Below are 19,522 nucleotides of genomic sequence, written 5' to 3'. Positions count from 1 at the left end.
GTAGTATATTATACATTCCGACTAATACATCTGCCGTCTATTTTGACAGGCAAGGAAATTAATTTAATTACAAATCTGGTTAAATTTTTCCTTATTCTAACCTATCATAGAAAAATAGAGATTATAGTAAAGTTTATCAGCATATTTTGTAGTACTAATTCGATTTAATTGGGCAATATTTCTTCTTCTTTTACTTAATTTATGTGACAGTTACATTTAGTCTCTAGTATGTTATCGCACAAAGACATGCGTGCGCGTATGTCATAGAAAAGGAGAAACCTCGACCGCGAACAAGCAGGAGGGCAAGGTTAATAAAGATGATAACGGTAACTTTTATCATTTGTATACGGTTTTATGTGTGGTTTAAATTCAGCTTCAACGATGAAAAGAACTGGTCAAAAATAATTAACGAGAAATGACCTGAAATTAAAAATTCACTGTAAAAACACATTGTCCCCGCACTATGTTGTTCAAGGTAGTTTATAATGTAATTTTTTTCAAAAATCTTTATTTTTTTAAATTGAATTTTTAATCAACTTCCCTTTTTAAGGTTATAACAGAAAAAATTAATTTACATCTTTTGGGAGCTATTTAATGTTAGTCATGTGATTTTTCCTTTTTTTAAATCCGTTTATCGTAAATGGATTTTAATTTTGATCCTCAAACCTTTCTAAAGAAAGAATGTACTTTGTACATAAGCAAAATATTAAAAATTCTACCGGATTTTAGCAATTTTTCGGTTATTTAATACTGAGAAGCCTATAAAGTTGTCGTTTTTCAGTAATATTTTCTGTAAATATATTTAGTTTATTACAATATATCTTTTTCTGTTTTTCTTTTCTTAGTATAATACGAATTGGTAGATATTTATTTTTTAAATAAGGATTCTTTATGTTTCTTTCCAAAAACGTACACCTATATCTTCACACAAGAAAATACATATAAAATCTTTATTTCTCAGTTCCTGTGAGCTTTTTTAAAATGATTTTTATTCCGATTGTAGGGCTATTTTATCTCTACTAAATGTAAAATAAATCGTTTCAATATGATCGAGAGTTTTGGAGAAAATTGTACTGAAATGTTAAAAAATACAAATTGTACTGAAATGTTAAAAAATACAACTTAACAGAAGAAGCGATTTTTTGTTCGGGCTCGAATTTTTCGGTACCATTTTCTCAAAATACATTTCGTGTTTTATAATCAATGTTTTGGAATTTTATCTTAATATACTATAACAATACGGATACAAATTCGTAGTTAGGAGTTTTTAAAAATAGTGATTCGTTAATTTCTACCAACAAGCTATGTTGTGGGAAAATTTACACCCTGTTTTTATTGAAAAGAGTTTTATTTCTCCTTTGCTGGCTGTTAACAAAAAATCCTGCTCACTCCTTTTTGCAGGGTGTTATTGGTGTACAAAATGAAAAAAGAATCGATTCAATATAATGAAGATTATTTGAGAAAAGCGTATCATTTAACATAAACAATTTTATGACCGAGTTAGAATTTTTCCCCTTGTCACCAAATTTACGCCATAAAAACCGATTCCTTTTGCAGTTGATAGATATTGTTTTTTGCGTGGAAACTAGTTGCCTATGCAGAATATATATAAGAGACTGAAATTCAATATACGTAAGGGATGACGGGGTGCAATTTTCTCAAACCATGACAAACCAGAATTGATCTTTTCTGAAAAGTTTGATCTTACTCACAGTTCGCTGTTTTCCTCGACCAGATTTCAAGCCTTTAAGCTCATCATCAGGTTGAAGGATTTACATATTGATGAACCAATTAAGCTTGAAATCCGGATCGTTGAAAACAACAAACTGTGAGTAAGATCTAACTTTTTAATAAAGCCTTTAGAGTTTGTGGTCCGATTGACCAAATAACTTTTTTTTAATTAATTAATCTTTATGGAAGGTATTGTTTGAGATAAAAAAGGTATTGGTTGAGAAGGCAAGTTAGTGACCGAGTAGATCGAAGCCACGATAGCTCAGGTGGTAGAGCAGCGCGGCATATTTAGCCGAAGGTCGTGGGTTCGAATCCCGCTAGTGACTCTGACTTTTTTTATGTTAACCAATACCTTACATAAAGTTTTTTTTAATAAAGATTAAACAACATACTAACATTTATCATTTCTAATTGCCCGAATTGATTCGCAATTTTCATGCAAGTTATTTCTACCACTTATAAAGCTCAGAAACCCAAGATTTTGTTTTGTCCAAAAAACGGAAGTTATTTAATCTTAAAAATATATTTAAAAAACTTTTGGCCAGAGAAGTCGATGCTCCCGTTGAGTTAACTATTGGCCACGATAAAACCAAGTAAGGAAACAATAGTTTATGATGAAAAACAGTTCATTTTAAATACGTTGCCCTATTATTACCATATGAAATGTAAAAAGAAAAGTGTGAATATACTGAAGAGTGTAAAATTTTCAGGAAGGAATTTTCTGATCGGATTCTTATTTCTCCAGATTTCCGGAAAATTTACTCCAAAAAACCTTACACCCCGATTCCAGTGAATTAGCACGTTATTTTATTATGGGGGGTAATTTTTGACGTTGTGCGTACAAGAAAAAATAAGAGCCTTCAAACAGCGTAGTAGATAGCGTGTTGCAAGTTCATCGAGTTCATCACAAACCAAAACACATCGCAATGTTAAAAAAATAATTATAAGCACTTCTAAAACTCAGAATCTCATAAAACCGGTTTCATACTATTCAATTAAGTTTTTCCTTTAATTAATCAATCGTGAAGTAAATGAAAATGAAATGTTTTCATACGAAAAACGATTCCTACATTTTCTTCCACAGCACTACACTTCAATATACTTTATTATAGTTTTTTCTTTCATTTTATTGTGTTGCTTCAAATGACGTACACATTTGCGAGCGAATGACAATGCAAACGCATTTGAGTATGAATCAGCGGGGGGGGACAAGACTGATCAATAAGGATAATCAGTAATTTTAAATAATGTTTCCAATAGTTTTTAGCTGTCTAGTCTGGGAAATTCAGTTCGTACTTAAAAAAATTATTTGATCAATATTATAATAAACTGAGTGTCTGGTGGGTATTGCAGTAAAAAAAACTGCTTGCTCAAATATTGTGTATGAAATTTTGCCAGCTAATAATGCCTATTTCCCTCTATTAGAATCAGTTCAAAAATTTATTTAATATTTAATTTCTAATTTTCACAATCCATATATAAACATTTTAAATTTTAAGAAAAGACAAAAAAATTTACGTAAGCGATGATAAAATGACAAAACAGGGGAAGAAAGGTTCAATATACGTTTATTAATCATATGGAGTAATTGTAACATTCGTTTAATAAAACAAAAAATTGTAACTATAGCAACAGGGAAATATACTGATGCACATCCAATTGCGGACTTTTCCTTAGAATAAAAATTATAGCCTAAGAAACCGAGAAAAGTCACGTTTAGAATTGAATTTTTCGCCATTACCTCAGCTTTTGCGTAAGATTATTTTAATGGAATTCAACGCATATTTTTATTATTGACTCATTGTTTGGAAGCTTTCTTTCCCTTTTTGTCATTATTTCAAATTTTAAAAATCTCTACTACTTTGAAGCTTCTGCGATACAAGTCGTGACGTATGGATTTTTTCTGTATCTTAAATACTTTTTGTGCCATTTATTGAAATATTTTACATATAATCTGTTTATAAAAATCATCTTTATGCACCATTTTTATAGTAACGTATTTTTTATTGAGATAGGATTAAAAAAACCAACCGAATTTCTTGTTTACAAGAAAGTGAAAAATACAGAGATTTATTTATTATTATATAAATGTGTATTATCTTAGTTCATAATTGTACGTAAGTTATTTTCATTATTTTTCTTATATCCTTTATATAAACATACTGCAATTTTTTTATTACGTTTTTATTAGGCAAATTTTTGATTGTTCGGTCTTTTCTATGACCCTATAGCATGCTAATAAAATCTATGCTTAATCCATTTTATATTTCGTGGTCCGATTAACCAAGTAACTTCTTTCATTAATTAATCTTTTTATGGAAGGTCTTGGCTGAGATCAAAAAGTTAGTGTCACGAGCGGGATTCGAACCCACGACCTTCGGCTTTAATGTAAAATTGCAAAAGCTCTAGTAATACAACATTATTATTAAATAATCAATCGTTTCTCGAATTTGGAAAATAGATCGTTGTATCCTAAAATGTTTCCGTTTGGCTGTTCGATAATATAGTTTGTTTTTATTTCACAATTTATGTTTCTATATATTTTGACTGGATTTTACTCAGTGTTTACATATCAAAATATAAGAAAAATATTCACAGATCTTAGTTTTTAAAAAATCCTGTAATATAGCACTAATGGAACTTCGTTTATTTAAGTTGACTTGTTGACTCGATTTGTCTTGTTTATCCAAAGCAATAGACCTATTAACTTGGCCTTTCGTTTAAAAGAACTTTTTTTTCTTTCTAATGCCACTACAGTCCTTTTGATGTTATGGTTGTTTACGTCTTTTGATTAAGATTAAAGAGAAATAATTTTTCACCAGGTTGTTAGGAGGTGTAATTCAATGCCGACTGTGTAATCTTGTTTTTTCTTTTCTTTTTTTATATAAAATATTAATGGAGGAGGTTTTCTGGCACATAAAGGATTTCATGGGAAAATTTTCTTACGAAGGACTTAAAAAGAGATCGATAAAGAATCTTTAACCAACCGAATCCATAGAAAAACTTTCCCGTTATTTATTGTCAGTTTAAAATGTGAATTTTTTTTACAAAGGGTTAAATAAAATATTTTTAAAACAGATATGTACGAACATAAATGTTAAATAGTTTTAAGTATAAGACACGCCAAATTAAAAAACTTTGAAGTCAATTTTGAAAAGTACAAAACCCAGTTTTTCTACTTAAAGAAAAAAAAAATCTTCAAAATAGACAAACTTTTAATTTATTTTGTAATAAAACCGTCCGACTAAAGGGACTCGAGTTTAGAAAGGAGGCGAGGCTATTATTGAGGGCAGGAACGGGTTTTGCCACCATGCTACATCACATCACGGATTTCGTGAACGTCTTCCAATTTGTTTTGCATATAAAACCATAGACGTTTTCATCCCAGGCGTTCCTTTTTATTGGGTCAGTGTTGTTTTATTAGGAAATTTTATAAATAACCCTTTCTTTATAATATGTACTAACTTTCAGCAGTGACTTTGTTAAAATTTGGTTTCGATTTATCACGGCCTTGTTAGACCAAAATAATTGGTTATCAATAATGCCACACGTGTAAACACGTCGAAGTTGGTATGATTGAAAAGCTCTTTATTTATCTTAGGTAAATAGAGAAAAAAACCGAGATACCTCACGATGTTACGGTTCATTGTTTGACACTTTACTTTACTTCCTGTTAGATTGCCAATGTTTTATCTAAAAGAACTTTTTATAAGAATATTTTAAGAAAAACTGTATTAAAGTTAATAATAAATAAAGTATGATACAAGTTCGAAGGACTTCTTTGGAACTTTATAGAAGTTGAAGACGCTATATAGGCATGATTGGAGTCTAATTTATGCTTTAATTGGGTGTTAATTTTGTAAAACTGGAAATAAATGTGATTGATGGTCTTTTTTAACGTAGGTTTGGTTCTTTTTTTTTTGGGGGGGGGACTTTGCATCGAGAGTAATTAAAAGCTTGGCTTCACTCCAAAGGTCTAAAACTAAGTCCAAAAGGATTTTTAGAAAGGTGGCAGAGATTAATTTTTTATTTTGCTATGTTCATTTAAAAACATTGCCGAAAAGACAGAAAATACACAAGTGATTGGAAGACTAAAACACCTGCCATTTTGTTCAAGAACAAAGGATCTTTAGTTTTTGGTCGACTGCTAATGGAAGCTGAAAAAAATTTTTATCAAACAAATTTTTGATTGTTCGGTCTTTTCTATGGTTAAAAGTAAAATATTGAAAACTTTTTAGTTTTACAACATTATTATTAAATAATCAATCGTTTTTCTAGTTGGGAAAATAGATCGTTGTGTCCTAAAACGTTTTTTTTTTTTTTTTTTTTTTTTTTTTTTTGCTTTAGCCATTCGATATTGTAGTTAGTTTTTAATCCACAATTTATGAATATTTTTTGCCGGACATTACTCTTGCTTACATTTATTATTTTATTACTGCTGGTGGAACCTGAGAAATTTTCACGAGAGTAACAAGCATGGTAAAATTTCCAATTCAGAACGTGTTTTGATTCTGTCTGTCTAATGTCTACAATATGGATTTAAGATCAAGATTACTTGATTATTCTGAAACATTGTTTACCTATTGTTAGTTTAGATTTTTTCTAGATTTATAAAGGGATTTTGTATGGCTAAGATATTTTGTACTCACCGTCTTCTTGATGGCACGATGTGAAATGGGAGCGGGATGGGCTGAGGGGCGGTGTAAGGGGGCGGCAGGTGGGAATCCAGCAGGTCGGGAAGGCGATGCCGTCTTCTCCGGTTGCTCCTCGGCGGGGGCGGCACTTCCTCCGTCTGCGCTTCCGTCGAGGTGAACGTGCGGGTGGTCACTTGCTGAGTCTCACTCACTGGCACAACACTCACGTTGCACTGGGACATGTCGACATGACGGCTCCCAGACCCTGACTGAACGTCGTACGGCTGCCAGAGGAGCCACGAGAGGGCGTCGCCGGGCTGGGGCCCCCACGAGCGGGGCCTCCTGCCGCCGTTCCCACCACCGCCGACGGACGTCGGCCCGCTGTAGCTGCCGCTTCTGCTGCTGTTTCTGCTGCCTCCTCTGATACCGACGAGGCCGCTCGCTCCGCCGTTCACTGCAAGCTCTTCTTCGATCTCACGACGAAGGCCGAGGGCGACGCGCCCTTCGCCCAGTCGTCGCACCCCGGCTTCGAATTCCGCTTCCGCCTCTTGCATTCCTGTAAAAATCAATTTCCCATTAATATTCGGCGTAAAATTCAATTTCAGAATATGCAGATGCACTGGTAAATTTATTATTAAGTTCCTCCTAAATTTAACTAACGCGTTTAAAGCGTTCTGTGTCCAGAAATACAGAGAGGGTTTGTGAGAGATTCACTGTGTTTTTTGTGTGGAGAGAGAGAGAGAGAGAGAGAATTTTTGTGGATCTTAAGAAGAACAGAGAAGAGAAAGAGCTCTTTATGTGTGAGAAAAATTGAAAGTAATAAATGGCGTGAAAGAGAGCAAAACGGACGAACAGAGAGAGAGAGAGAGAGAAAGAGAGAGAGAGAGAGAGAGAGAGAGAGAGAGAATTTTTGTGGATCTTAAGAAGAACAGAGAAGAGAAAGAGCTCTTTATGTGTGAGAAAAATTGAAAGTAATAAATGGCGTGAAAAAGAGCAAAACGGACGAACAGAGAGAGAAAAAGAGAAAGAGAGAGAGAGAGAGAGAGAGAGAGAGTGGGAGGGAAAGGGAGTGCGATAGAGATAGATAGAAAGAGAGAGAGAGAGAGAGAGAGACAGAGAGACAGAGAGACAGAGATGGCAGGTGGAAGATCTTAAGAAGGAAATTGGGTTTTTTTGTATGTGAGGAAGAGAAGAAATATTTAAAATATTTGTAATTGTTCGAGCGTACTGGATAGGATTAGAGAGAACGAGTGAAAGAGTGAAAGGAAAGAGGGAGATGTGAGAGAATGATAGTGAGAGATGGAAGGTTTGTGTGTGTGTGTGTGTGTGTGTGTGTGTGTGTGAGCGAGAGAGAGAGAGAGGGAGAGAGAGAGAGAGAGAGAGAGAGAGAGAGCGAAAGAGAGAGAGAGAGAGAGAGAGGGATACAAAGTGGAAAGCAGTGAGTGAGAGGGGGACTTGAGAGTTGCCATCCCAATAAGTTGTCTTTTGACAACTTATTAGTTTAAGTGACTTATCGTTACAATATAATTGTAATCCTCTTACAGAGGGAACCAATTTTCAGAAGAATTCATTAATTTTTAATCTTGATCTTCTAATCTGCTTTTGAAGCTCTAATTTTATTTTTATTGTCCAATTGTATTCTATTAGCGAATCAATGATATCTATGGTAGAAGTAATTTTGTTTATTTCTATAGGAACTATAGCAAACAGATCAAGCAAATAAAATAGTGATTTGTCATCAAAGAAAGTATTCAAATGCACGAGTGCTTCATTTCCGCTAAATCATTTGCACTATATCACTGCTACATGAAAACTAACGATTATGCGTAGTCAGTGTGCAGCCACCACTGGTATAACAAACGAGGCTCCCTCCGGTTCGAAATACTTGAATACAAATTGGAATGATATGGTCCAACTGTTCAGAACTATATTCACAAGGGTCTTTGCCTTATACGGTATCAAATCTGCTTAAATTGACTTTAAACTTCTCATACCGACATATGGGAACTTATAGTTTAATCACATTCAGGATCATTTTCTTGACATTACTATTATGAGTAAAATCCTTTATACAGACTTTGAAATCTGCATGTCAATAGTTTTCTCAATTTTCTCCAATTGAAACTGTCTAAAAATTCAATAGAATTATATTTATTAGGTTTCGTAGGCCGCTTGACCAAATAAATTATTTTCAATTAATTAAAGCTTTGGTTGAGATAAAAAAGACAGTGTCAAGAGCGGAATTCTAGCCGACGACCTTCGCCTATATCTACCGGCTCTCTACCGATAGTTCAAGCGTAAGAGCAACGGTGTATTTAGCCGAAGGTCGTGGGTTCGAATCCCGCTCGGGACACTGACTTTTTTATCTCAACCAAAGCCTTAATTAATTGAAAAGATTTATATTTGTTGATTATTTATATTTGTGTGTTGTGGGCATTGCCTCCTTATCACGTTAAAATATAAAATTGAAAAATGGCAAAAAGGAGGGAAAATTCAAAAGGTTGTTGTATCTTCAACCTTACACTATAACTTTCACTATGAAAAAAAGTATATATATATATACTCATATATATATATGAGTACAAATTCGAAAGGTTGGGTGGAGATCGGAAGTTGTTGACCCATGGATCGTAGTCACGATAGCTCAAGTGGTAGAGCAGCGGCGTATTTAGCCGAGGGTCGTGGGTTCGAATCCGCACGTGACACTGACTTTTTTATCTCAACCAATACCTTACATAAAAGATTAATTAATTGAAAGATGTTATTTGATCAACCGGACCACGAAATCTAAAGATATATATATATATATGTTTCTGGAGACTATTTAATAAATAATCTGCTAAACTCCATTAATGAAATTAAAATAATAACTAAATAGTAAGCTAAACTCTGTCTTTCCCTAGTAATTAAATCAATATTTTCCAACAGTTCAGGAATTATTAACAAAAATAACAAAAAACAATGATTACATTTTATGAAAGTGTGTGTTTGGTTGTCTATGTTTGAGGAATAGAGCGGGTCAAGGTAAAAAAGAAATTATTAACAATTGGCTATATTTATTATATTATGTATTTATTTCTATTATTGGCTTTAACCCTCGGGCTTAACCAGATTCAAGAAATCGTCCTTCTGATCGTTTGATGTTTCTTTGTCCCTGGAAACTTTCAGATTTTCCCTTTGAATCCTTTTGCTCTGTGAATCGTGAAGGGTTGAAGGGCAAGAAAGGTCCTTGCAGAGCTCTCCTTGGTTATTAAATCATCCTGTTCGTCATCCCGATGCAGACACCGTAAAATTTAAGAGTTCTTATCTCGGCAAAAGGACGAAAGGTCAGATGAGCCGTGTTCATTCGTGGTAATTACGTTGATTAATTTATACAATTATTTTTTTATAAGATTTTTTAGAGGGCACAAGCGATGTGATGGCTAAAGATATTTTTTTGTGGTACGTCATTTCGATTTATGGATTGTATATCAAGTGACATGACAATGGCCGAGTGGAAAACGGTACACCAAAGCATTTTCCCATGCTAGGAAAAAAGATATCATGACGAACTGCGTTCCACACCGTTCGCTGTAAGTTCTTCAAACCTGGAAAGAGTTCCAGTTCAACAGTTACTGCAGACGGGATAATATGCTCGATTTATTGGACTGTTATTAGAAAATTTTGAGTTACGAATTGTTCAAGTTATTGAATATTCAATTAGATAAAATGGAACTGTTTGTGAAGTATGAATAAACATGTAGATTTAAAAAGTATAATAAGGTTTAAGGCACACATGTTATAAAAATAACACATAAATATTCAGACATATAGATTGTTCTGTTCAAAGGTTAGATATTATACAAGATATTATACAAATACAAAATACAAGCAGAAAGAAAAAAATCTTCATCAATATGTCTTTTTCATGGATTCGGATTTTTTTAGGGTTTCCCCTTCCTCTCTCACTACATTTCTTTCTCTCTCCCCTCTCTTACTTTATCGTTCCTTTTGTCTTTATTTGTACTTTAATTATTTCTTTATTTTTTCTCATTTATTGATCATTCTTTTACTGTTTCTCTCTTCGCTTCTCTTTACTTTTCTTTGTAACGCCCTCTTTTTCTCGGTTTGTCAGACTGTCTTTTCCGATCTTGTCTGTCTAAATGTCTGTACCGCTTTTCACTTTCTCTGTGTATCGTAATTATCCCTGTTCGTTCATATTATTGGTCTTTTTCTCTTTTTGTCTCTTTCCACTTTTCTTTATATCTTGTTTTATCCCTCTCACTCTCTCTCTCTCTCTTTTGTTTTGTCGGTGTGTCTGAATCTCTTTGAAACTACACACAGGTTTCTCAACACCGCCTCCCCATCTCTCATCTCTCTTTCTCATTCCCTCTTTTGCTCTTTCTTGTGTTTCTATTTACCTGTCCGTCTGTTTTTCTTTGCCTGTTTCTCTCTCTCTCTCTTTCCCTCTCTCTCAATCTCTACCTCTCTCTTTTGTTTCTAATCGTCGGTGTGTCTGAATATCCCTGAAACTCTGCCTGTTTCTCTACACCGCTTTCCCATCTCTCACTCACTCTTACTCATTCTCTATTTTGGTCTATCTTGTGTTTCTTTGTTTTTATTTGCCTGCCTGTTTTCTCTCTCTCTCTCTCTCTCTCTCTCTCTCTCTCTCCCTCCCTCTCTCTCGGTGTCAAGTTTCAACTTAAAGTACGTTAGTTATGTATTTCTTAATGAAACAACATTGATGCCGCACTATTTTTTTCATATTTGAATGACTCGTATTTGCCTTCGTCTATTATACTGACGCGTAAAAGTGAAAAATATCTATATAAGAGACGTTAAATTTGTTCTTGAAACTTCAGAATATTAAGTTCCTGACAAACCTCTACCAAAACCGCAAGGTCGCGGCGGCATGGGCGTGGATGCGAAACCGACTACGATTTTCCCGAATTGAACGAGATTTTTCTTAGGTAAAATCTCCATTGAAAACAATAAAACGTAGGCGTATAAAACCACTTTTTTTTTAAGGCAAAACGCTCAAAGAACAACATCTTCCTCCAATGGCCTGTCAAATTGATTATTGTTAATATTTTTTTTTTCAAAAGGTCTAAGTAATCAATGTGGTTTAAAACATATCAATAAGGCATTTTTCAAAAAATTAAGAATATCTAATAATTTGACTGAAGTTAAAAGGAATAACAGATAGTGCTGGCTATCACAGAACAATAATTCAACAATATTTTACTCAGTCAGATTCTTTCTTGCTGCCCTGTACCATATAGTTATGTTGTTACTGATTTCCCAGTTCGCTACTCGACAAAATTGTCTCTCGGAAGACGACGTGTAATCCTTTCGGAACAATTTACTCTCCTTCCTGTCTTTCTTTTCTATCAGCACGCTCAACCGTGACACATAAAGATTATTCCAGTAATGACAAACGACGGTTATCTTGACTGCATGGCGTATTGATTAGGTTCATGAAAACGGGAAGTTCGGGACTTGGAAATCCGTAAACGACCGTTAAATCATCGAGACAGCATTTTGGTTGAATTTGGATCCTATTCATTTGCAGCTTTTAAAAAAATTAATGAAAAAATTCTTATAAATAAAATTTTATATAACGTTTTTATTTGCATAGGGAATCTTGAACAATAGATATTTGCACTGTCCTACCAATTGGACTTATGCTTGAACTTTAATAATACAAAATATCCTAAAAAATAATTGAATTTTGTTGTTGAAAATAGATCAATAGTCATTTGGCAAACGAGCCTTGAGGAAACAAACGAGAATTCGATTCCCATACACATTCGAGGCATGCAAAGAGGGTGCAGTGAAGAATTACACGGATTTTCACACCGGTTGCAATTTGTTGGAATTTCACCCGTGGATCATGGATTCACATTGCCCTAATATGGGAAAGGCGGAAAAATTGTTGCCATCCGTCATGGAATAAATAGGAACGCAGGCCAGTGTTTCCCCTGATTATTATGCACGAGATCAGGTTGTTCGTCGACACCTAACTGAATCGTACAATTAAAAAAAATTCCTTTAAACCAAAAAGAATAATAACCCTATTATTTTTCGCTAAATCGTTCAATCAGACCTAAATACAGTTTTTGACAAGGCGAACAAGATTGCTCCAAAAGATAAAAAGTGTTGAAGTTTTAGGCAACATGGAAAAGAACGTTCTCTTTTATTCGAGGAAAATATAATGGTGCTCTTCTCCTTACACAAACCAAACTAGGTGTCTTCCAAGGTTGAGTCTTGTGTCCAACTCTGTTTACTGTTATACAATGTGGCTGAGCTGGAAGCTATAAATAAAATTAAAAATTTTAATACATTAATAACGCATGTCTAATTATGCTTTAAGTGTGCTAATTATTAAACTTCATTCAAGCAGTAATAAAAAATATTTAAAAAATTCTTAGGACTTCTTAACGTTCAAAATTAAGCAAATAAACGTTAGACTTCATCTAGAAACGTAGCAAATCTCCATCCGATCCAAAGAGCCTATTAACCTATTTAGCTCTGTCGACAAGATGTTTAAGATGGTTACGCTCACCCGTATGCCAGAGAATTTTGGTTTCAGCCAAAAATTATCAACCGCTAATCGGTTAAATATTAGACGATTTAACGCAAAATTAAAGGGGAAAATCGACATGGGTTGCCCGATAAACAAATGCCCTTAGATATTGTCTGGCATAATGGTATATGCTTTCAGTAAGCTAAAGGAATTTAACTTCTCTCCCTACATAGTACAAATAATCCAATACTATCTCTTACCCAGTTTATTTTGAATGTACTTTTGATAATGTCTTTGCTATCTGAACGACATAGCAACTAGTGTTTCTCAAGGCTCTATCCATTGACCCATCTTGTTGTTACTATATTTTGACAAAAAATCTAGTCGCCAAGAGGTTTAAGATGGTTACTCTAACCCATATGTCAGAGAAGTTCGGTTTCAGCCCAGAATAATCTACCGACGATTTAACGCTGGCAACTAAATTAACAGTAAAATCGACATGGTTTTGACGGATAAACAAAAGTTATACGACCGTTAGTCTGACATAATGGTATAGTCAGTAAGCTAAAAGAATTTAACTTCTCTCTAAATGGTACAAATAATCCAATACTATCTCTTATCCTGATTATTTTGAATTTTCTTTTGCTAACCCCTTTGCGACCGGAACGACATAGGTACTGGTGTTTCTCATGGCCTCTATCCTTTGACCCATCTTGTATTTTATATATTTTGACAAAAATTCTCACCAAAGGATGTAAAAATGGCTCTCTACACTTCCTCCTATGGGATAGATACAATATACCTAACACAACGCGCTGCAGTTTCTGCATACGTTAAAAAATAAAATTAATCTTAATTAAATGAAAGCAATAGTATTAAGCAAGCGTAGACCGTTGGTGCACAAACAGTCCAAATTTAGTATAGAGTATGGTGCAGAGTAAAATGTATGGTGGGACCTATACGTCCCATTGTCCTATAAAGATCAAATTTTGTACATTGACTTCTGTATTAAAAAAATACCTATCCAAACCTCTACAAGTTAAACCGCACCCTTCTTCTCACCTACTATATCATCCTGATGTCTTTCCTCTCACATACATGATTTTTCATTCACCACGCCAATCAAACCTGGCGTTCCACAAGGAATTAACTTAGGTCCAATCCTCTACATCATCTACACCGTTGACATACCTATATATTTAAACACACAACTCTCAACATGCAGATGACACTGCAATCCTATTTGGACATTAAAAACTGAACCCATCACTGGTGCATTCGATGGCAGATCAGGTTGAACGAGCAAAAACCCAACTTTTTCGCCCAAACGTCAGACCTACCCACTAGTGCACATATACAACATCCAGCCAAGGCCTTTACTTTATTTAGATATCCTGTGAAGATATCTACTGAAACCAAAATCACCATTGCACCGTTTACAAAACATTATCAGACCAATTTGGACTTATGGAATCGAACTGTGGGCTCGGCCAAATACACAAGCATCCAATGAATCCAAAATCCTTTCAATCAACAATGTTTCGCTGTATCTTCAACGCTCCCTTTTACGTCAGCATCAAATGAACCATAAAGATCGTAATATCGCACGAATCATCTCATCCGAACACGCATCCTCAATTTCCACTAAAACTATCCTTCCCACTAGAATCCCATCTTTCCTCCAATTCTCTAAAACGTCGATGGCTTCGTGACCTTCTGGCGTAATCCTGCCAAATAAATAAAAGATAATTCCAGTACCGGTTGGTTTCTCTCCCCACTGCCTCCTGCTTCTACAGATCTATCAGATTTATATGTAATTATCTATACTATTTGCTCAATGTATATGTATTTTGTACTGATAGCCATAAATAAAATAAATTTAATTTACCCATTTTATTAGGGCGCAGCCGAAAATTCTATTCCATAGAATAGATTATTTTTTAATAATAAAGGTACGAAAAGCAAATCAGGTAGAAACCCTTCAGCCCCAAAGCTATTGCTGTCGGTGATATTAGATCATCCGAATTTCTAGCAATCCAAACTCGGAAATACTTGAAATATTCCCTTAATTACACCCTTCGAGAGGTTCAGAATAGCATTCCAAACAATTATAGCAATGGCTTAATTAAAAATTATACAATTTTTTTAAATAATTTACACGAGCGGTTTTGTTGCTCAAAAAGTACTTTTTTGCTGATTCAACGAGAATATTCACCGGTAATTGGTTACAATAAGGGCCAGTCGATTTGCCGAATTTGCCGACCGAGCATAAATCTATGCCCCAAGGCGATCCGATTTCCTCTGGAAAACAAGTCAGCGGGAAATAACGTAACAATCAATTCGGATCGACGGAGGTTTAAGCGTCCATCAATTGACCTGTTGACATTATCCCTTTGTTTGCAAAACTATCGATAAACAGGCAATATGCCTTGATTAAAGGCCCAGCGGTATCAGTTAAGAGCGATAAAATATTCATTAGAAAGATAAAATGTTTACCTACGATCTAATTATTAGTCTATTATTAATAACTATTCGTAGATCGTGAGATGCGGTCTGGTGTGATGTAGGTTTTAGAAAAACATTTTGTTTATCGTGTCGACGTTTCGATCTTTATTGAGGCAAGGGCAACACGACTCACAAGGATGACACATCTACACGGAAAACAAACACTTTGGGCTCTGAAGATGATCTCAATAAAGATCGAAACGTTGGCATGATAAAGAAAATGTTTTTCTAAAAGCTACGTCACACCAGACCGCACCTCACTATCTCCAAATAATCATTGGCTAATGGTCACTAAACACCACACATTTCTACACGAGAAGAACGAAGAACATGGGATTCTATCAACAAATTTCAACTACATATGTACACCAAGCAAACAGTATTCTGAAAAAAATGAATTTATACAATGCTAGAAAATTTTAGATTAAAAAAAATAAATTTATACAATGCTATAAAATTTTAGATTCAATCAAAGTATTTGTACTTACTCAAAGTGTTTGTTTTTGTGTAGATGAATATGTTGATTGAATCTAAAATTTTATAGCATTGCATAAATTCATTTTTTAATCTAAAACTTTCTAGTATTGTATAAATTCATTTTTTTTAATCTAAAATTTTCTAGCATTGTATAAATTCATATTTTTTCACATCCTACATGTATTTGTAAAACTTAAACAATGTTTATAAATCCCAGGCCCTGAGGATGATCTGAATAAAGATCGAAACGTTGGCACGATAAAAAAAAGGTTTTTCTAAAACCTACGTCACACCAGGCCGCATCTCACGATCTCTGAATAATCATTGACTAACGGCCACTAAACAACACATATTTCTACATTATTAATAAAAATAATTTTTAAACGAATCTTTATTAAGGGCAATTGTAAGTATCTACGTCTTCAATAATGCACCTATTTCTAAAAGATCAGTACAAACAATTTAACACAGCATTCACGTAATCCTTCGACGATAGGGATTAAGCTGGGATATTGAATAATCTTTCAAGGGGATGTAATACTTTATATAACATCACAATTCGTAACGGTTGTTGGAATATTGGCGCGCAGAAAGTTCTTTAGGCTGTATGAACAAATAACTCAATTTTTTTTGTACCGCCCTAACCCTGGCCTTAATGTACTTCTTTCTTTGGTGATCCGAGGGTCAAACGTCTGCTGTGATATCCCAGGACAGAGAAACCTCCAAGGGCCCGTCACTCTTGAACCTGACACTGAGCAAATCTCAACTATATGACTACATTATTATTAAAACTATTCACCCCTTTTTTTCCAAAATTAAACATCCCACACCCGTGACAAATAAATCTGATGTAATTTGCTCAATTAATTGTACAAATTGTCCTGCAGCTTACATCGGAATTACATCCCAATGTCTAAATAAGAGAGTAAAACAACATATCTATGATTGCAAAAAACCTAAACAAAATACTACAGCAGTGACCACCCACCATTTTGAACACCAAAACAATTTCGATTTCTACAATCCAAAAATATTAAACATAGAATAAAACAAACATAAACGTAACTTTTTAAGAGATAAACTCAGCATCAATTAGAGAACAGACACATGCAAACTCAGCCGCAGCTACGCTAATATAATAAATCCAATTCAATATCAATAACATTCACATAACATACAAAAAATACGTAGACTAAATTTCCTACAATTTATCTCTCCCTTCCCTAATAATCCTCTCTACAACAATCCTGAAAGGCTAACTAGGCCAGAACGACAAAGCTTTACCACTTTTTTCCCATTGTCAGCCCTTTCACATAAAAAAAGCCGATTCCTCAAAGAAAATGAATTTCTATCCCTACTTCCTTTCCCAGTCCTTCAAAATCAAACGTATATAAATTTAAAAAATTAATACCTCATTAACACTCTCAAAAAGACACACAACAGTGACACATATACAAAGAAAATACATTTTGAGTGTGTACAAACACTTTGATTAAACCTAAAATTCTATATTAAGTACATCAATGCATAAATTCATATTCACATGTTACATGTATTTATATAATTTAAACACTATTTATAAATCCCGGGCCTTGAAGAAGATCGAAATAAAGATCGAAACATAGGCATGATAAAGTAAATGTTTTTCTAAACCTACATCACACCAGACCGTATCTCACAATCTCTTAACAATCATATATATAGGATTACAGATCATTAGGCCATGTAAAATTTTAGAAAATTGGTATAATAAACCTTCAACTCTTCTTAGATGTCAATCAAAGTAACACTAAAATCCGACCAAAAATGAAAATATAATAGTTTTTAAATAATATTATTTTACGAAAAATTATGCTTAAATTGTATAATTGATATATACATATTGATTAAACCGATGGACGCGGAATGGCTACAGCAATTTAATTATTAATATATGTATAAAATTTTGATATTTTGGTAACCACTACCAAAATTCACATGACAAATTATAAACATTGAAAGAATTAATCAGCAGGTAAATTGTGTACATATCAGTTGCTTAGAATATTTCCTAACCTTTTGTACAAATCTTTTCTTTTTGGAAGAGTACACTTTTTAAATACATTAAAATATACTTTACGTTAAAAATTTCCCCTAAGAGTAACTGAATAAGAGTATACAAAAAAAAACATTTCTGCCTTATTTTATAAATTGGTCATTTTGGACTTTTTGTCATCCCCGTTTTAGTTTGAGTTTTATTTATAGGTAATTGTGCCTTTTTCACATCCTCATAACTGTCAAGTTAATAGGACCATTCTGAAAGTGGGTAGACCACGATCATACCAAAGTCCCCAAGACGATTTCATCCAATTAAACATTATATTATTTTTCAAAAGGATTAATCATACCAATAATAGCAATAATCTATACATTTATTATTTTTATTTAATTGCGAAGCAAAAGAATTCTTTAATATTAAAAAAAATATGTATAATCGTATTAAGTATGTATTTCGCAAATTCTCAGAATTTCTCTCTCTATATAAACATTCAATAACAACTGTTCCTCACGAGTGTTAGGCGGACATAAAAATGCAATACCGGTTATAAATCTTAATTGCTTTTTCGAGTAGTTCAACCGTCCTCGTTTTGGGGCTTTGTTGACGTGCTCAAGTCCAACAGTAGGTCTGAACGTTACAACCACTATGATTTTTTGTAAATTCACTCAATTTAATAGAGGAATCTGAATTATCACTTATGTAATGAGGCTTTCCTCCACAAATGAGAGCAAATTTAAACTTTTCAAAGTACTATTTCTTGAATGCGCAGTTTTTTGTTTTTCTTTCATAAAAGGAATGGTTCACGATTTTTAACTTTACTTAAGAAAGGCATTCCAAATGCAGAGAAAATGTCTTTATGGAAATATGTGTCTGGAACTAAGATTTAATCATCTGCCAACTAGTATAAATATTGTAAAAATACTTATATTAATTCAGAGGCTTAGATTTCAAGTCTTTAATTGGCGGTTCAAAACCCCATTCATTTCGAAATGTCACTTAGTTTTATGTTGCTTTTTTATTTTATATTAGAAATATAAAAGTAATCTGATGTTTCTCCACTACAAAGCGTATTTTACTTTTTTTGTCACGGGCGAAATTTTAGAAAAACGCCTGATTAAGCACTTTCTTTCTAACCTTCATTTCCGCGGCTATAGTCCTGATCATAAGTTTTGGTTCATATGATCTCATTCCCCTATTCAGCAGTACCTTTGGGTTGTAGACATGACCAAAAACCAAATATCCGATTCCCTGAACAGTGGTTTAAATAGTGGAAAATGCCAGTCTCAGCAAAATTTTATCGTATCAATTTCACCCTACCAAGGGTAACCACTGCTCCCATCAAAATCAAAAATATTGTCCCACCAGCTCATGTAATCAATTACCTTGGTTATTGTTTTCATTATTTTTTAGTTTCGCTATGAGTCAAAAATCCTACATAAAATCCGTGACTAAACACATCAAGTACATTTTCCCTAATCTAAATTCTCAAAACATTGTTGCTGTTTTTTTATTTCATACGCTGTCATTCCACTTTTGAGCAGTACACTTTGTACACTACCACTCTTGTGAGAAAAGAGTGCAGCTCCGCTTTTAAAATTTATAAATCATTTAGCGCAATTTCAATTATGTTAC

General features: G+C 33.8%; 1 protein-coding gene across 1 annotated transcript in view; it reads right to left on the bottom strand.

The window, feature by feature from the left end:
* The window catches only part of LOC112127381, a 683,298-nt gene that overhangs the window by 221,050 nt on the left and 442,726 nt on the right, over positions 1–19,522 (bottom strand). Inside the window, exon 4 of the mRNA XM_024228346.1 lies at positions 6,381–6,921. Coding sequence (XP_024084114.1) covers positions 6,381–6,921 — 541 coding nt within the window. The remainder of the gene's footprint in view (positions 1–6,380; positions 6,922–19,522) is intronic.

Source organism: Cimex lectularius, unplaced genomic scaffold (genome assembly GCF_000648675.2).
Source record: "Cimex lectularius strain Harlan isolate CLEC.00 unplaced genomic scaffold, Clec_2.1 scaffold1, whole genome shotgun sequence".
NCBI classification, from domain to species: Eukaryota; Metazoa; Arthropoda; class Insecta; order Hemiptera; family Cimicidae; genus Cimex; species Cimex lectularius.
The sequence above is the reverse complement of the archived record's forward strand: the minus strand, read 5'-3'. Positions and strand labels throughout refer to the sequence as shown.